The sequence below is a fragment of the Zootoca vivipara genome, chromosome Z2 (genome assembly GCF_965207765.1).
Source record: "Zootoca vivipara chromosome Z2, rZooViv2.hap1.1, whole genome shotgun sequence".
NCBI classification, from domain to species: Eukaryota; Metazoa; Chordata; class Lepidosauria; order Squamata; family Lacertidae; genus Zootoca; species Zootoca vivipara.
In genome coordinates this window covers 32763351-32777269 of record NC_142585.1, presented here as the reverse complement: position 1 = coordinate 32777269, position 13919 = coordinate 32763351, and the positions used below count along the sequence as shown (strand labels likewise).

The 13919-nt window shown below is 47.2% G+C and overlaps 1 protein-coding gene across 2 annotated transcripts in view; it reads left to right on the top strand.

Annotated features, from left to right (window-relative positions):
* Positions 1-13919, top strand: part of COL5A1 (collagen type V alpha 1 chain) — a 192261-nt gene that overhangs the window by 115769 nt on the left and 62573 nt on the right. For both annotated transcript variants that reach the window (XM_088664730.1, XM_088664731.1), the window contains exons 21-27: positions 3073-3126; positions 4937-4981; positions 6435-6488; positions 7492-7536; positions 8526-8579; positions 10996-11040; positions 13602-13655. In XM_088664730.1, the coding sequence (XP_088520856.1) occupies positions 3073-3126; positions 4937-4981; positions 6435-6488; positions 7492-7536; positions 8526-8579; positions 10996-11040; positions 13602-13655 (351 nt within the window). The remainder of the gene's footprint in view (positions 1-3072; positions 3127-4936; positions 4982-6434; positions 6489-7491; positions 7537-8525; positions 8580-10995; positions 11041-13601; positions 13656-13919) is intronic.

Below are 13919 nucleotides of genomic sequence, written 5' to 3'. Positions count from 1 at the left end.
CATGTTGAATAACATATTTTAAGATAAGGGGTTCAAATATTTTATAAATCATTTTTTAAAAAATATGTATGGTATCAGATTATTCTAATTTCTGTGAGGACAAGCAAGTCCTAGGTTACAAACTGAACTCTCCAATGCAAGAACAAGATACATTTCTTCCTTTAGGAGGTGCTGTTGTCACCAGAAAAGAAAAAGGTTTCAGTTTTGTTTTTGCACACGTGTGGTATGCATTGGTTCTGTTCCTCTTCACTAGGCCTCAAAGCACTGGAGGAAAATATAGAGCAACAAAAAGGGCCTGAAAGTATATGTGTTGTTGTGGCAATCAGAGAAGTGTTATGAAAGAAAAAAAGAAATGAAAATATTTTAAACATTAAATGCTGTAAAACAGTCTTTAAAAAGTGAAATAAACTAATTTAAGCATATAGTAGTAGTTAAAGTGGTTAACAGACCACACACATCACTGTGAGGAAATACATAAGGTCTAATAGGCAAAACATGGGAGGTGGAGTAAGCATGTTGCATTGCAAACAGTGAGGAATGACAAGTTAAATTTCAGTTTCTGTTTGGATACACTATATTTTTAATATGCTAGTTGTGATAATTTTATGCCCATTAAAATTATCCATAGTTATATTTTATGTTTCTAAAGTAACAGAATGACTTTCAATCTGGAAAAGAAAAAAAATGCTAATGTAGCATTTTTTTCAATTTTTCTGAAAATTTTCGTTTTTGTCTGGAAAAACTCGGGAAAAACGGGTTTTTTCCGAGCTTCAAAATTTCCGAAAATTTGACGTCTCTAAACCTACTTTGTCCATTTTGGCTAGCTCCCCACTGAGTCCCCATATTGCAGACAGGAAGACTGAGGCTGAATGAGAGAACAGGCTTCCTTAAGCCAACTTAATGAGTTCATGGCACAAATGACACTAGAACCAGATATTTCCTGGGTCATATCTCCTATTCAAACCAGTTGGACTAGTACTTGGGAGAGCCAGATTCAAATCCCCCATTCAGCCATTGGGTGACCTTGTGCCGGTCACTGTCTCTAGGCCTGACCTACCTCCCACGGTTGTTGTGAAAATGAAAATATGGGGCAGGGACCACGGACACCGCCTTGAGCTTTTTGTAGAAAAGAGGGGAATACTCATGTAACAAAACAATGCATAGATAAATTACACAAGCTGTCAATATATCTGAGTGACAGGTGCACGACTCTCCGGTTTTTTTCTCAGCTTTAACAGAAAGCTGTCAATGGAGTTTTGAAAACCTTTTAAAAGATTGCTGCTGTTGCAAAAACTGAGCTTACCAATATGACAGCCTTTGTCAAAAATGCTAGGAACTCTTCATTTGAGGCAAGGAGCAAAAAAGTGTGTGTGTGGTTTTTTGTAGCGGGGTGGGTGTGGGGAGGAGAGAAATGAATATCAAAAAGCTCCATCCTATCTGGATGAGGTGAGGTGATTGGTTAAGATCTCCCGAGGTGACGTCATCCTTCCTGTTTTCCTCAACATGCTTTTCTAAGCAACAACTTCTAGGCCGTTTACCTGCCTTTAAAAACTGCTTTTAAATCCAGCAGGTACTGACGGTAATTAGGAAAGCATTTACCGTAGATGAATATAAATAGCCAGGGCATTTTTCTGGATCATTCATGGCTGGGGGGAGAAGGAAGAGGATGGTGATGAAGGAGGGATTGTGGAGCCTGACGCTCTCAGTGTAACTGCCTCTCAGCCTAACCTACCTCATAGGGTGGTTGTGAGAATAAAACAGAGCAGGAGAAGTGTGTACACACCACCTTGAGCTCCTTGGAGAAAAAGTGAGATATAAATGTGATGAATAATGATAACAACGTCACAGCATGAGACTGGGATGCAGCTAACTCCACACCGGCCTCGGATCCCTCTTTAGCCACTGGGGCATGGTGGGTTGTCTCAAAATGCTAGTCCTACTTAGAGTAGTAGCCCCATTGGGAAACAGTGGACATTACTAAATTAGATCTATGGATTTCAGTGGGTTTACTCTGAGTAGAACTTGATTACAGTTTTATAGAATAAAAATAAATGCAACCAGAGAGACAGAAGCAGACAGATACAATGTAGCATAGTGGTTAGAGTGTCAGACTTGGACCCAAGCCATGAAACCCACTGGGTGCTGACTTTGGGCCAGTCACTGCTTCTCAGCCTAGCCTACCTCACAGGGTTGTTGCTTTGTGTTGACCCACAAAACCACATAGTCTGTGACTGGGCTGTAGCTAAAGAACTCCCTGTGTTTATAGTTTCTGCACAGGCTTTGGCACTGGAGGTGGGAAATAAATGGGCATGTGGGGATTAAATGAGGGGGGAACAATGTGTGCAACTTGGCGCTTCCTAGAGAAAAAGTTGGAACGCAAATGCAATAAATAAAACAGTAAATAAATAGTAACCAACTAAGTTGGTGTTTCCTGCTTGGCAGGAGGTTGGACTGGATGGCCCTTGTGGTCTCTTCCAATTCTATGATTCTATGATTTTATAAGTTCTACTCAGAGTATACCTGCTAAAATTAATGGATGTAAGTCCTGTCCATTGGTTCCTTTGAGGAAAAAGGTAGGATAGAACTGCAATCAATTTATCAATAAATCACATGCAATCAATTTCAATAGAAACAGAAATTTAAAAACCAATGCAGAGAATAATGTAATTATATCTCTGCATATTTTTTCTTTAAAAAAAGAAAACCCCACAATGCTGCTCATTTTCACTTGCATGATTTCCATTCCTGACTTCAGATTAACATGCGGATTGGGGGGCAATTTCTGTTGGATAATTTCTGACAGAATTCTCCAACATCTTTGGTGGGCACTGAACAGTCCTTGTTTGACTGCTGGGGGAAAGTCCCACTTGTTTGTTTGTTTCTTTGTTTATACTCTGGCAAACCTCAGGATCACCCTGAGACTCCTCCTATTTCACTCCATGTATGCGTGAAATGTTTTTCAGCTACAAAAGTGACAGCACTCAGAAAAATGGAACAGAAGTCGAATATAGAACGTGATCTCCATCTCAACCATATGGACATGTTCAAACTCTTATTTGCTTCCTCTTATAGGGACCCCGTGGTTTGCTGGGACCCAAGGGACCTCCAGGACCCCCAGGACCTCCAGTGAGTAGCATTAATTTTTTAGTGTCTCCTCCCCCTGGCTTTGGAGCACGTCCTCATCTTACAAAAGAGTCATCTTAGCTGATATAGCAAAAAAAAAAGAAAAAAGAAAACCCTGCTCCTGTCCCCCCTTTTCTGTCCTATCAGATGTTACAATGTTGTAATGGAGAGGATTCAAGTAATCAGAGAAGAGCAGTAGTTCAGTGATGTAGTATTGTCCCTGGGGAGCTTATGGGAAATAAAAATGGGAGAAGGGGCATAGCTCAGTGGTCAGACAGTTGCTTTGCATGCAGAAGGAGCCAGGTTCAATTCCTAGAGGCACCTTCAGGTGGGGTTGGGAAAGACTCCTTGCCTGAAAACCTGAATTGGTGCTGCTGCCAGTCAGTGTAAATAATACTGAGCTAGATACCCTACAGATTCGCTGTTAGGGATGTGAGCAGGCAGCAGTTTCCAACCTGTTCTGTGTTGGTCGTGCTGTTTTTGTTCTACAACAGTTCTGTTTCCTCTGAAACCTATACTGTATGTCCCTCTGCCCTCTGTGGCTGAAACCTATGTGATGAATTTCAATGGAAGGGAAATGTCAATAAAACGTTGCAGAAAATAACGCAATTATTGGAGCGATAGCGATAGCGACTAACACACACAAACACAGGATTTCCTATCTTCCTACATTTGCACGCTCTCCAAGGGAGCCATTCCTGCCTCTGTGCCTGTTGATTGGAAGGGGAGAGTGCAGTGATCCCTGCAGAGAGATGGCATCCAACCTCTTGGAGGCTGATTGATTAGGGCAAAATGGGACACTGCCCCACCATTCCTGCTCTGAGCTTGGCCAGCCTCCATCCGCTTTCCTTCTTATAGAATGTGTGGCTCTGCCTGTCATCGATTCTGGCCCTGCCTCTCATTTGCTGTGGCTCCTCCCACTATTGGTCTTCTCACCTTCTGTCCCCGTGGGAACCAGCCTCACTGATCCAAGGTGGTGTGGAGTCTCCTCGGTTGGAAGTTTTTAAGCAGAGGTTGGACAGCCCTCTGTCAGGGATTCTTCAGCTGTGATTCCTGCATTGCAGGAGTTTGGACTAGATGACCAATGGGGTTCTTACCAACTCTGAAATTCTAGGATTCTACGCACCTCGTCTGTAGCTAGAGCTGATCATGACACACTGACAGTTCTGTTACAGCAGGAATGGGGAACCTTTGACCCTCCAGATGTTGCCAGCATACAACTCCCAATAGTCCCTAGCAAGCATGGTCAATTATGGGAGTTGTAGTTCAGCAATGGGGGGACACAGGTGGCACTGTGGGTTAAACCACAGAGCCTAGGGCTTGCCGATCAGAAGGTTGGCGGTTCGAATCCCCGTGACTGTGTGAGCTCCCGCTGCTTAGTCCCTGCTCCTGCCAACCTAGCAGTTCGAAAGCACATCAAAGTGCAAGTAGATAAATAGGGACCGCTCCAGTGGGAAGGTAAACGGCATTTCCGTGCGCTGCTCTGGTTTTGCCAGAAGTGGCTAAATCATGCTGGCCACATGACTTGGAAGCTGTACGCCGGCTCCCTCGGCCAGTAAAGCAAGATGAGCGCCGCAACCCCAGAGTTGTCCACGGCTGGACCTAATGGTCAGGGGTCCCTTTACCTTTACCTAGTTCAGCAATATCCAGTGGGCCAACATTTCCCCATACCTTTATGCACTGCATTTTGTTGAATATTAGCCAGTTAGGAAGCTGGATCAGGTCTGGAGCTTCTTGGTTCTGTTAGATTCTCCTAGAAGTTGCTGAAAACATCTCACTTTGCCTTGATAACCTATATTAAATTTCCTCCCAGGGCATAGCTGGCATGGATGGGCAGACGGGTCCCAAGGGGAGTGTGGTAAGTTCTTTCCTCCACTCTGTTTAACTATCCAGGTTCTGTGTGTATGTGTTGTGTAAATTACATTTACTAATTGCTTTCCTGAGCTGCATTCATTTTCACAGCCGGTGAATGTTCAAGGTGCTGTTTTCTGGAAGGAAATGGTTGCTAATTAATTTTTAATTCGAAATTGATTTTCCAGTGGTGTTGCAAATTCCTTCCCTTTGTGCGGGCAATATATCAACTAACACACTGGGGTAACTTATGGGCATCAAAACAGCCTTACACTAATGCCAGTCTCTCTCGGTCCTTCTTCCTCCCTTCCCCCTCTCATTCTCTCTGATACACATAGCATTTGTCAGTGTGCTGGGTTGTATATGGCTTATCCATCCCATACAGTAGGGCACAGAGAAGGAACTCTAATACTAGAATTTGTGGCCATCTAATGAACTTAACATTGGAAGATTCAGGACAGATAACAGAAAATCCTTCTTCATGCAGTGCAGTTAAAACTGTGGAACTCACTCCCCCAGGAGGCAGTGATGGCCACCAACTTGGATGGCTTTAAAAGAGGATGAGACATTTTCATGGAGGAGAACAAGACTATCAATGGTAACTAACCAGGGTGCCTATGCGCTGCCTCCCCAGCTTCTGAACACCAGTTACAGGAAAGTGCAGGAGGGGAGAGGGGTCTTGTGCATGGGTTTCCCATGCTTGTAGGTTTCCCATAATGAGCACCAGGTTGGTCACTGTGAGGACAGGATGCTGGATGAGATGGGGCCCCTTTGGCCTAATTCTGATGTTCTGATGTTCTAATCAACCCCTTTCATTAGGAGCAGAGGAGAATCTCAGCTGAGTTTGCAGCTAAGTGCAAACCCTACCCAACTTGCATAGCTTTAACAGGGTATGAGACAAATTTGTGGTGGAGGGGTGGCTACTAACCATTAAGGTTACGTTTCACCTCCACAGTCAGAGGCAGTAATGCTTCTGAATACCAGTTGTTGGGAATCCTACATGTGATTCCTGCATTGTGGGGGGTTGGACTAAATGACATTTTGAGCCCTTCTATCTCTACAGTTCTATGGGTCTATCTATGATTCTATGAACCACAAGTGAGCAGAGTTGCTGTCCTGCTCGTGTCCCACTTGGGGGTTTCCCATTGGGGCATCTGGTTGGCCACTGTCAGGACAGAAGGCTGCACTAGATGGGCCATTAGCCTGATCAAGAAGGACTTTTCTTATGTTCTTAGGGACCTAATTTAACCTCAAATTGATCCTTTACATTTGTACAATTGTAACAATCCTCTGCAATGCTCTGCCTTTGTTGTAATTGCTTTTGGGTTTGTCTGAAATTAATGAAATGCACAGTATTTTCTGGGCATATGGGTTTAAAATTTCTTCTTGTTCTTCTTCTTCTTCTTCTTCTTCTTCTTCTTCTTCTTCTTCTTCTTCTTCTTCTTCTTCTTTTTCTTCAGGGTCCTCAAGGTGAGCCGGGACCCCCAGGTCAACAAGGAACTCCAGGTGCTCAGGTGAGAGAATGCTTTTTGAGCCAAGTGAAAAGAAAAACCTCTGTGTCCATTAGATTGAAGTGCATGATGCAAAATTGTGGGTCAGTTTTGCATCATGTACTTCAATCTAATGGACACAGAGGATTGCTGCAGGATTGGAAAATGGAGATCAAAGGGAGTTTCTTTTTCCTAATGTGGTTTAATTGCTACATCAGGAAACTGCTGCATTTAGGGAAGTAACAAAGTTCAGTGGTAGGACACCTTTGTTGCAGGCAGGAGATCCCAGGGTCAGTCCCTGGTATCTCTAGGTAGGAATGAGAAAGACCCATTTCAAAGTGCTAGTACTGACCTATAAAGCCTTAGGTGCCTCAGGACCTCAAAGACTGCATCTCCTCATAGTAATCATCCTATGGGCCCCTTCTTCACGTGCTTCCTCCATGAGAGGTCCAGGAGGTGGCAACACAAGATATGGCCTTTTCTGGGGTGGCTCCCCATTTGAGGAATACTCTCCCCAGGAAGGCTTGCCTGGTGCCTTCATTAAATATCTTTAGGCACCAGGAGAGAAAGTTCCTCTATAACCAGACCTTTGGCCCATAGAACATTCTATAGTCTTATATTCTATAGTCTTATATTGTATTCTATAGTCTTATTGGTTTGTTTTTGTATTTGTTTTTATTATGTATTTTGTGTTCTCATTTCGTATTTTTACATTGTGAACCATCCTGTGATTTTGGACGAAGGACCATATACAAATTTAATAAATAACAATGATAGATTTATATGTGCTATTTTATAATAAGTTAAATTTAATCATTGTTACTATACACCAAATCTAATCAAACTGTTCACATGCAGCAGGAGATGTACTTTTCCCATAGTTCTTAGCTGTCATAATTTTTGCTGCTGTTATAATTTCCTGATCGTTTTCAGAGATAATATCTTTCAAATAACAGAATACAACAATTTGGGCTTCTTAGGGTATATGCTATCCCCATGTGTCTGAGATATCCCTTTTGTTTTCTAGGGCCTTCCTGGTCCTCAAGGTGCAATCGGTCCACCCGGAGACAAAGTATGTTAATTAAAAGTTTAATTAACTCTTTACAGTATTCTTTGCTGCTCTGAGTGCATATTCAGTCTTTGAATAAGTGTTTGTTTCCATGTTCAATATCTGCTTATTAAGATTTCTGGAGACTGCTCAGACTTGATAAAATCAACCCCATACCAGTATGTTGTATGCTTGAGTTGCAACTTAGCCAAGGAATGAGAGACTGAAAACAGAAATCAGCCTCTGGTGAGAGGTTGCTTCTGTAGGGTAAATATACACAGGGACACCTTGGGCTGTCGTTGTTCATGAACACATGTTCAAAGTGATGTTCTAGCACATACAAATAAACCATTACAGTTCCATCAGTCACCACACAAAGAGCTTTCCCTCCGAGGTCACATCCACACCACACATGTAAAGCATATTTAAGACCCCTGGCTTCAGCAAAAGAATCCTGGGAACTGTAGTTTACCCCCCAGGGAGCTACAACTCCCAGAAGCCTCAACAAACAGTAGTCCATGCATTGGTTACTTCAAGACTAGATTACTGCAATGCACTCAGTGTGGGGCTTCATCCAGTGCTTGATCCAGAAACTGCAGTAGGTGCAGAATGCTGCAGCACAATTGCTGAAGGAGTGAGGCTTTGTCAACATATAGCATCTGTGCTCAGAGATCTGCACTGGTTGCCCATTTGCTACTGGGTCAAGCATGGGCATAGCCAGGGAGTCAGCTGCCCCCCTAAATCAATAAAATATATTAAAATTCTTAACTAACTGACCAATAGCATCACAGATAGCTCGGTTCTGCTCCCCACCCCCATCTCCTGTGGTTCTACTCTGAGTATAGTCAGTGTTGAATACAATCTATAAGATTGGATTGAGATACGATGAATCGTGTCAAGTATCTTTGTGGTCAGAACACTATCAGCAAGGCAGATCAGGTTGATGTTGCTTCCTTGGTGGACATCAGTTGTAGAAGTGACTCAGTTTCCTGTTTCCTTTTTTTCTCCCTTAGGGTCCACTGGGGAAACCTGGACTTCCTGGTATGCCTGGAGCAGACGGCCCCCCGGTAAGCTTTCTTCATGATTTTCGGTGACCTTTCTTCCTCACAGGGCAAGGCTGGGGAACCTTTTTCAGTCTGAGGGCCGCGTCCCCTGGTGGATGATCTTCTGGAGGCCACATGCCAGTGGTAGATGTAAAAGTCAGAGCCTCTCCACCCAGGCAGGCACTATCACAGTTCAAGGGTACAGTCAGACAGAAGCAGCCCAGGAAGGTGTGAAGCTGAGCTGGTGAGGGGTTTGGTATCAAGAGAGTCTGGAGGGCCAGATGCAGAGTTCTGGAGGGCCATATTCACACCCTGCGCCCGAGGATCCTCACCTCTGTTGTAGCAGGCAGCATTCCCTCCTGGGTGACCTTCCGACGGCAACATCCCAGTTGTGGGCAGGCCCAGGGGGAAAGGTGGGTGGAGCAATCAATTGTATTTTTGTACAGTAGGCTAATATATATTAAACTTACACACTCCTCTTAAACTGGAGGCGTGATGAGAGTTCACAGACATGTTCCATCCAGCCAAAAACATTTGGGGTACTAAGCAGGGCCAGTGGGGTGTGTTGCCTGGGGAGAGAATCTCAGGGCCCAGATAAATAGACCTGTAGGGCCACATTTGGCAATAGTGGAAAGTGCCCTTTTTGCACCACTGCCTGATAATGTTCTGTAGGGTGCCATGCCTTGAGTACAATTTCCCTTTGAAGATCTAAATCATTGTTCTTCAACATTGGGTCCCCAGATGTTGGTGAATTGCAACTCACATTGTCCCTGACCAGGGGCGTACCCAGGATCAAAACTAGGGGGGGCAAGGGGCGGGGCCAAGGCAGGGAGGGGAGGGACCACAAAGTGTGGACGTGGGCGGGGCTACGGAGCCCAGGTGGAGCGCCGCACACAATCTTTCACATGACGCAGTGTACGCGCACTGTTTGAATGGGAACGCTCATCAACTTGGTGAGGTCCCGACCCTCTCAGATGTTCTAGTGTGAGGGCTGAAGCCCCTGCGGCGCCAAAGAGTGGGCTACTGTGATCCCTTCCAACTCTGCCACCAGCGCGAGACGGGCAGGGCCTTGGCTGTGGGCAGAGCCGCCAAGCGCTCCCGGCAAGGGCGGCGCTTTTACTTGCCCACCGGCCAGTGCGCCCCGGACTCGCGCTGTCTGAATTGTGCGGGCAGCGCTTCCTTGCTACCTGCTTCTTCCACGGCTGGCGAGCCTCTTCTGGCTTGGGCTCCTTCCACGCAGCCTTCCTCGTAGCGGCACTGCCGGCGGGGCTGGTGGGCAGAGGCGGAGCACAGCCCAGTGGAGCGCGAGTTCGGCGTGCCCGCCCGTCGCGCTGCGCTGTGCCCTCCAGCTTCCCATTGCGCTCTCTAGTTCGCCGCCGCGCTTGGCCTTGTCGGAGGGCACGACGGGGAGCTGGAGGGGGGGCGCGGCTGATCCATCTGCCCGCCGGGCAACCTCAACATGTCGGCTGTGCGAGGCTTCGCCGCTGCAACACAAGAAGCGGGAGCCTCGCACGAAGGCAGGGAAAGGGGCGGGGCTGGTGGGCAGAGGCGGAGGACAGGCCAGTGGAGCATGAGTTTGGCGTTCCCGCCTGCCCCGCTGCACCCTCCAGCTTCCCGTCGCGCGAGGCTCCAGCATGTCCTGAGCCCTGCGTCAGCCGATGTGCTCGCCTCTTCCCCCCCACTCCCTCCTGGTGTCCCGTCAGGCCGGGCCACCCCCCCCCCCCCCGCGGCCTCAGTTACCTGGTTCCCTGAGACACTTTGGAGATGCCTAAAGAGAACTGACCCTGTCGCCGTGCCTCGGCTGAGCCGCTGGCCCCAACCAACTGCTCCGTCACACACACACCCCGCCGGACAGGCGCGGCACTAGGCTCGCAGGACCGTGGCCTAGAGCTCCCTGGACCATCCTGCTCCCCGGGCACCGCGGAAGCCTCCCGACCCGCGCTGCCGCTCCCCCCCTCTCCTGGTGGCGCAAAATGGCCCCGGCCACATCCCCTTCCCTTCACGCCGTCCGAGCGGTGGAGGACTCCTTGCGCCCCCAGAGGAAGCTTTGGGAACTGCAGGGCTCTTTCCGAGCGCTGCTCAGCTCTCAACTCTTCCCTGGAGCCCCGGATGACTCCAAGTCATCCCGGACCCCCGCCGGCAGCGCCACTCTTGCCCACAGCTGCCTGACCGTCCCGGCCTCTAGGGAGGGGCAACGCCCCTCCCCTGCCCCGCGGTGGGTACGCCCCTGTCCCTGACCATTAACTAAGCTGTCTGGGGATGTTGGGAATTGTAGTCCAAGAATGTATGGGAACCCGAGATTGGTGAACACGGATCTAAGCCAATTTGGGTGGAACCACTGATCTAAGTGACTGTATGGGGTTTATGCAGGGTCAGGCGGGGTCATTCAGGTAGTAATACATCAGCTGATGTATCCCCCCCCCACTTTTCTTCACAACAGGGTCACCCTGGCAAGGAAGGTCCACCTGGTGAGAAGGGAAGTCAGGTACGTATCTAGCCTATGGACAACCTTCAGCATGCTTGAATTGTGTTCCTTAGTTAGAAGTGTGTGTACGAGGGGGAGTTTAAAGACTGGGACTCAATAATTAGGGGGATCAATATCTGAATGGAACTCCCTCCCACAGGAAGCAGGGAGGGCCACCAACCTACTGCAGATAGCTTTAAAAGAGGATCAGACAAATTCATGGAGGATAGGGCTATTGATGGCCACTAGCCACGATGGCTCTGCTCTGCTTCCACAGCAGACTACGGCATCCTTCTGAGTATAAAGGCCTGATTCTCCCTCTCTCATTAAACTGGAACACATGAGCATAAGAAGAATAGATTCTAAGAATAGAATCATAGGATCATAGAGTTGGAAGGGCCGTCTAATCCAACCCCCTTAAGTGCAGGAATGACAGCTAATGATAGAGTCCAACAACATCTGGAGGGCTATGAGTTCCCCACCCTTCCCTTAAGCAGAATGGACGGAGAAGTCTCCTAATGAACCCCAACAGAGTGAAAGAACACAGGGGAGAAGAGGGAAGGGAGTCTTTCACTCATCCCTTTCCATTTTAAGGCTACAGGGAGGTGCCCCCTAGCTTTAGAGCAACATAAAGGCCTCTCATAGTCTCTGTTGAGGCCATGGGTCTGTTTCCCTCCCTCTGCCAGCTACTACACCTTAGCACAAGCAGGTCACAGGGGGTTGGACTACATGACTCTTTGGACCAGGCATCCCCAAACTGCGGCCCCTCCAGATGTTTTGACCTACAACTCCCATGATCCCTAGCTAATAGGACCAGTGGTCAGGGATGATGGGAATTGTAGTCCAAAACATCTGGAGGGCCGAAGTTTGGGGATGCCTGCTTTGGACCCTTCCAACTCTAGGATCCTATGGTTTAGTTCCCTCCTCTCCAGCATGAGGGTTGACCATAATTTAGAAAGCGTTGCTCAGGGACTTCAATTATTTGGCTGGCCAGTCTCCACACCCTACCCATTTATTTCCAAAGTATTTCATTATGGGTGTGTGTTTCCTGAGCTGATTGAAGTTCAGAGCAGCCTTGCCTTGGGACTGAAAGAGAGAGAGAGTCATGAAGAAATTGCAGCTGTGACTTCACTCGGAGGGCATCCTGTCCCCATCTTAGCTGCTCACAAGGACAGGAATCTGCAAAGCGTCTGCGCCCACAGAATCCTCAAACAGGCTCATCCATCATGGAAATCACTGGCAGGGCTGGAAGTCATTTAGCAAATGGCAAGGAGTCCGCAGGTGTCCCTGGGATGGGAAAGGCTGGCACATTCTCTGCAGATTGTAGGACAGGCTGTCTTGACCTCGGAGCAAAAGCTGCCCACCTAGGGCTGTTCTCGTTGACTTGGATATGAGATGATGGTGACACCTGGAGGGTGACAGTGTGGGCTGGTTGGGGGTGGAGAGGAGAGAGGCACCAGACACCTCCTTTCCTCAGTCTGAGGGAGAACTGGAGCCGAAGTAGAAACCATGCCAAATAATGTGTAGAAATATATATTTTTACATTGAATGGAGGGAGGGGGAGCAACGAGGACTGGGGCATGAGGGGTGAAGAGGGGCAGCTGGAGAAATACACTGACCCACACTCTTTGTCTGTCTGTCTGTCTGTTTCTCACTCCCTCTCTCCCCCCCCCACATTTTCTCACATACTCATGCACACTTTCTCTCTCACACACACCCTCTCTCTCTCACTTTCTCTCACACACGTTTTATCTGCCCCACACACAAACTTTCACTCACTCAATCATGCAAACAACCCCCCACACACACACACACCTGCACAAAGTGAAAGAGAGTGTTACTGTGGGAAGCCTCTCTTGGTGCAGCAGATTGGCCTAAAATAATTCCTTAGGAACAAGAATGCAGAAGACAAACGCATAGCATCACCAGAGCATTTTCTTGTTTTAAAAAAAGAACGCCCAGAATACTTTTAAAGGGGTCAGGGGGGACTTCTGTTGTTGAGAAATCATTAATTTATGAACTGTGCTTTTAAAACACCAACACCCACACCAACACCCACCCACACAACACAGCTGGAAGTCAGTTTGAAAAGTGAATCATAGAGAGCTGTGTTGTGAACAAAATTCACAGAGATAGATTTCAAAGGGCCCTGGCTGAGTGGGTAGAGCTCCTGCTTTGCATGCAGAAGGTCCCAGTTTTAGCCCTCATTAGCATCGCAAGACATGGCAGAGAAACAAAACCGTAGAGAGGCACTGCCAATGTAGGTGATACTGAATGGGAGTAAGGCAGCATCTTGTGTTGCTATTTAAATTAGCCCTTCAGAAAATTCAGAACTATGAGGACTAGAATCTTGCTTTATTTCTATGGGAAGGGACATAGATCAGCAGTAGAGCCCCTGTTTTTACATGCAGGCTGTCCCAGGTTCAATCCCCAATAGTATTTCTAGGTAGGGCAGGAAATCTCCTTTGTTTGGGATTCTGGAGAGCTGCAAGGATATATTTTCTCTGGGTGGGGTGAGAGAATGAGAATTACCACTGCTGAATAAAACCAGAAAAAAAAATCTCTTTTTGTTTTAATTGTAGGGTCCAGCTGGTCCTCAGGGCCCAATTGGATATCCTGGCCCTCGTGGTGTAAAGGTAAGAAAGTGGGGGGGGGAACGACAAACCTTTTGGTTCTACTGAATACAGAGATGCCCCTGGAAAGCAAAACCTTCCCCTTCTGACTGAGGCATAGAAGGTTGAATGAGCACTGGAAGAAATCTTTTGCGACCAAAAAAAAAAAAAAGAGTGTTCCCGCCCCACACATCACCACTACCATCTGGTCACATAACAACAGAATTGGTGCTGAGAAACTGGAGTTAAACAGGAGTGCTTGATGATGCCTTTGTGATGCATTGGAGG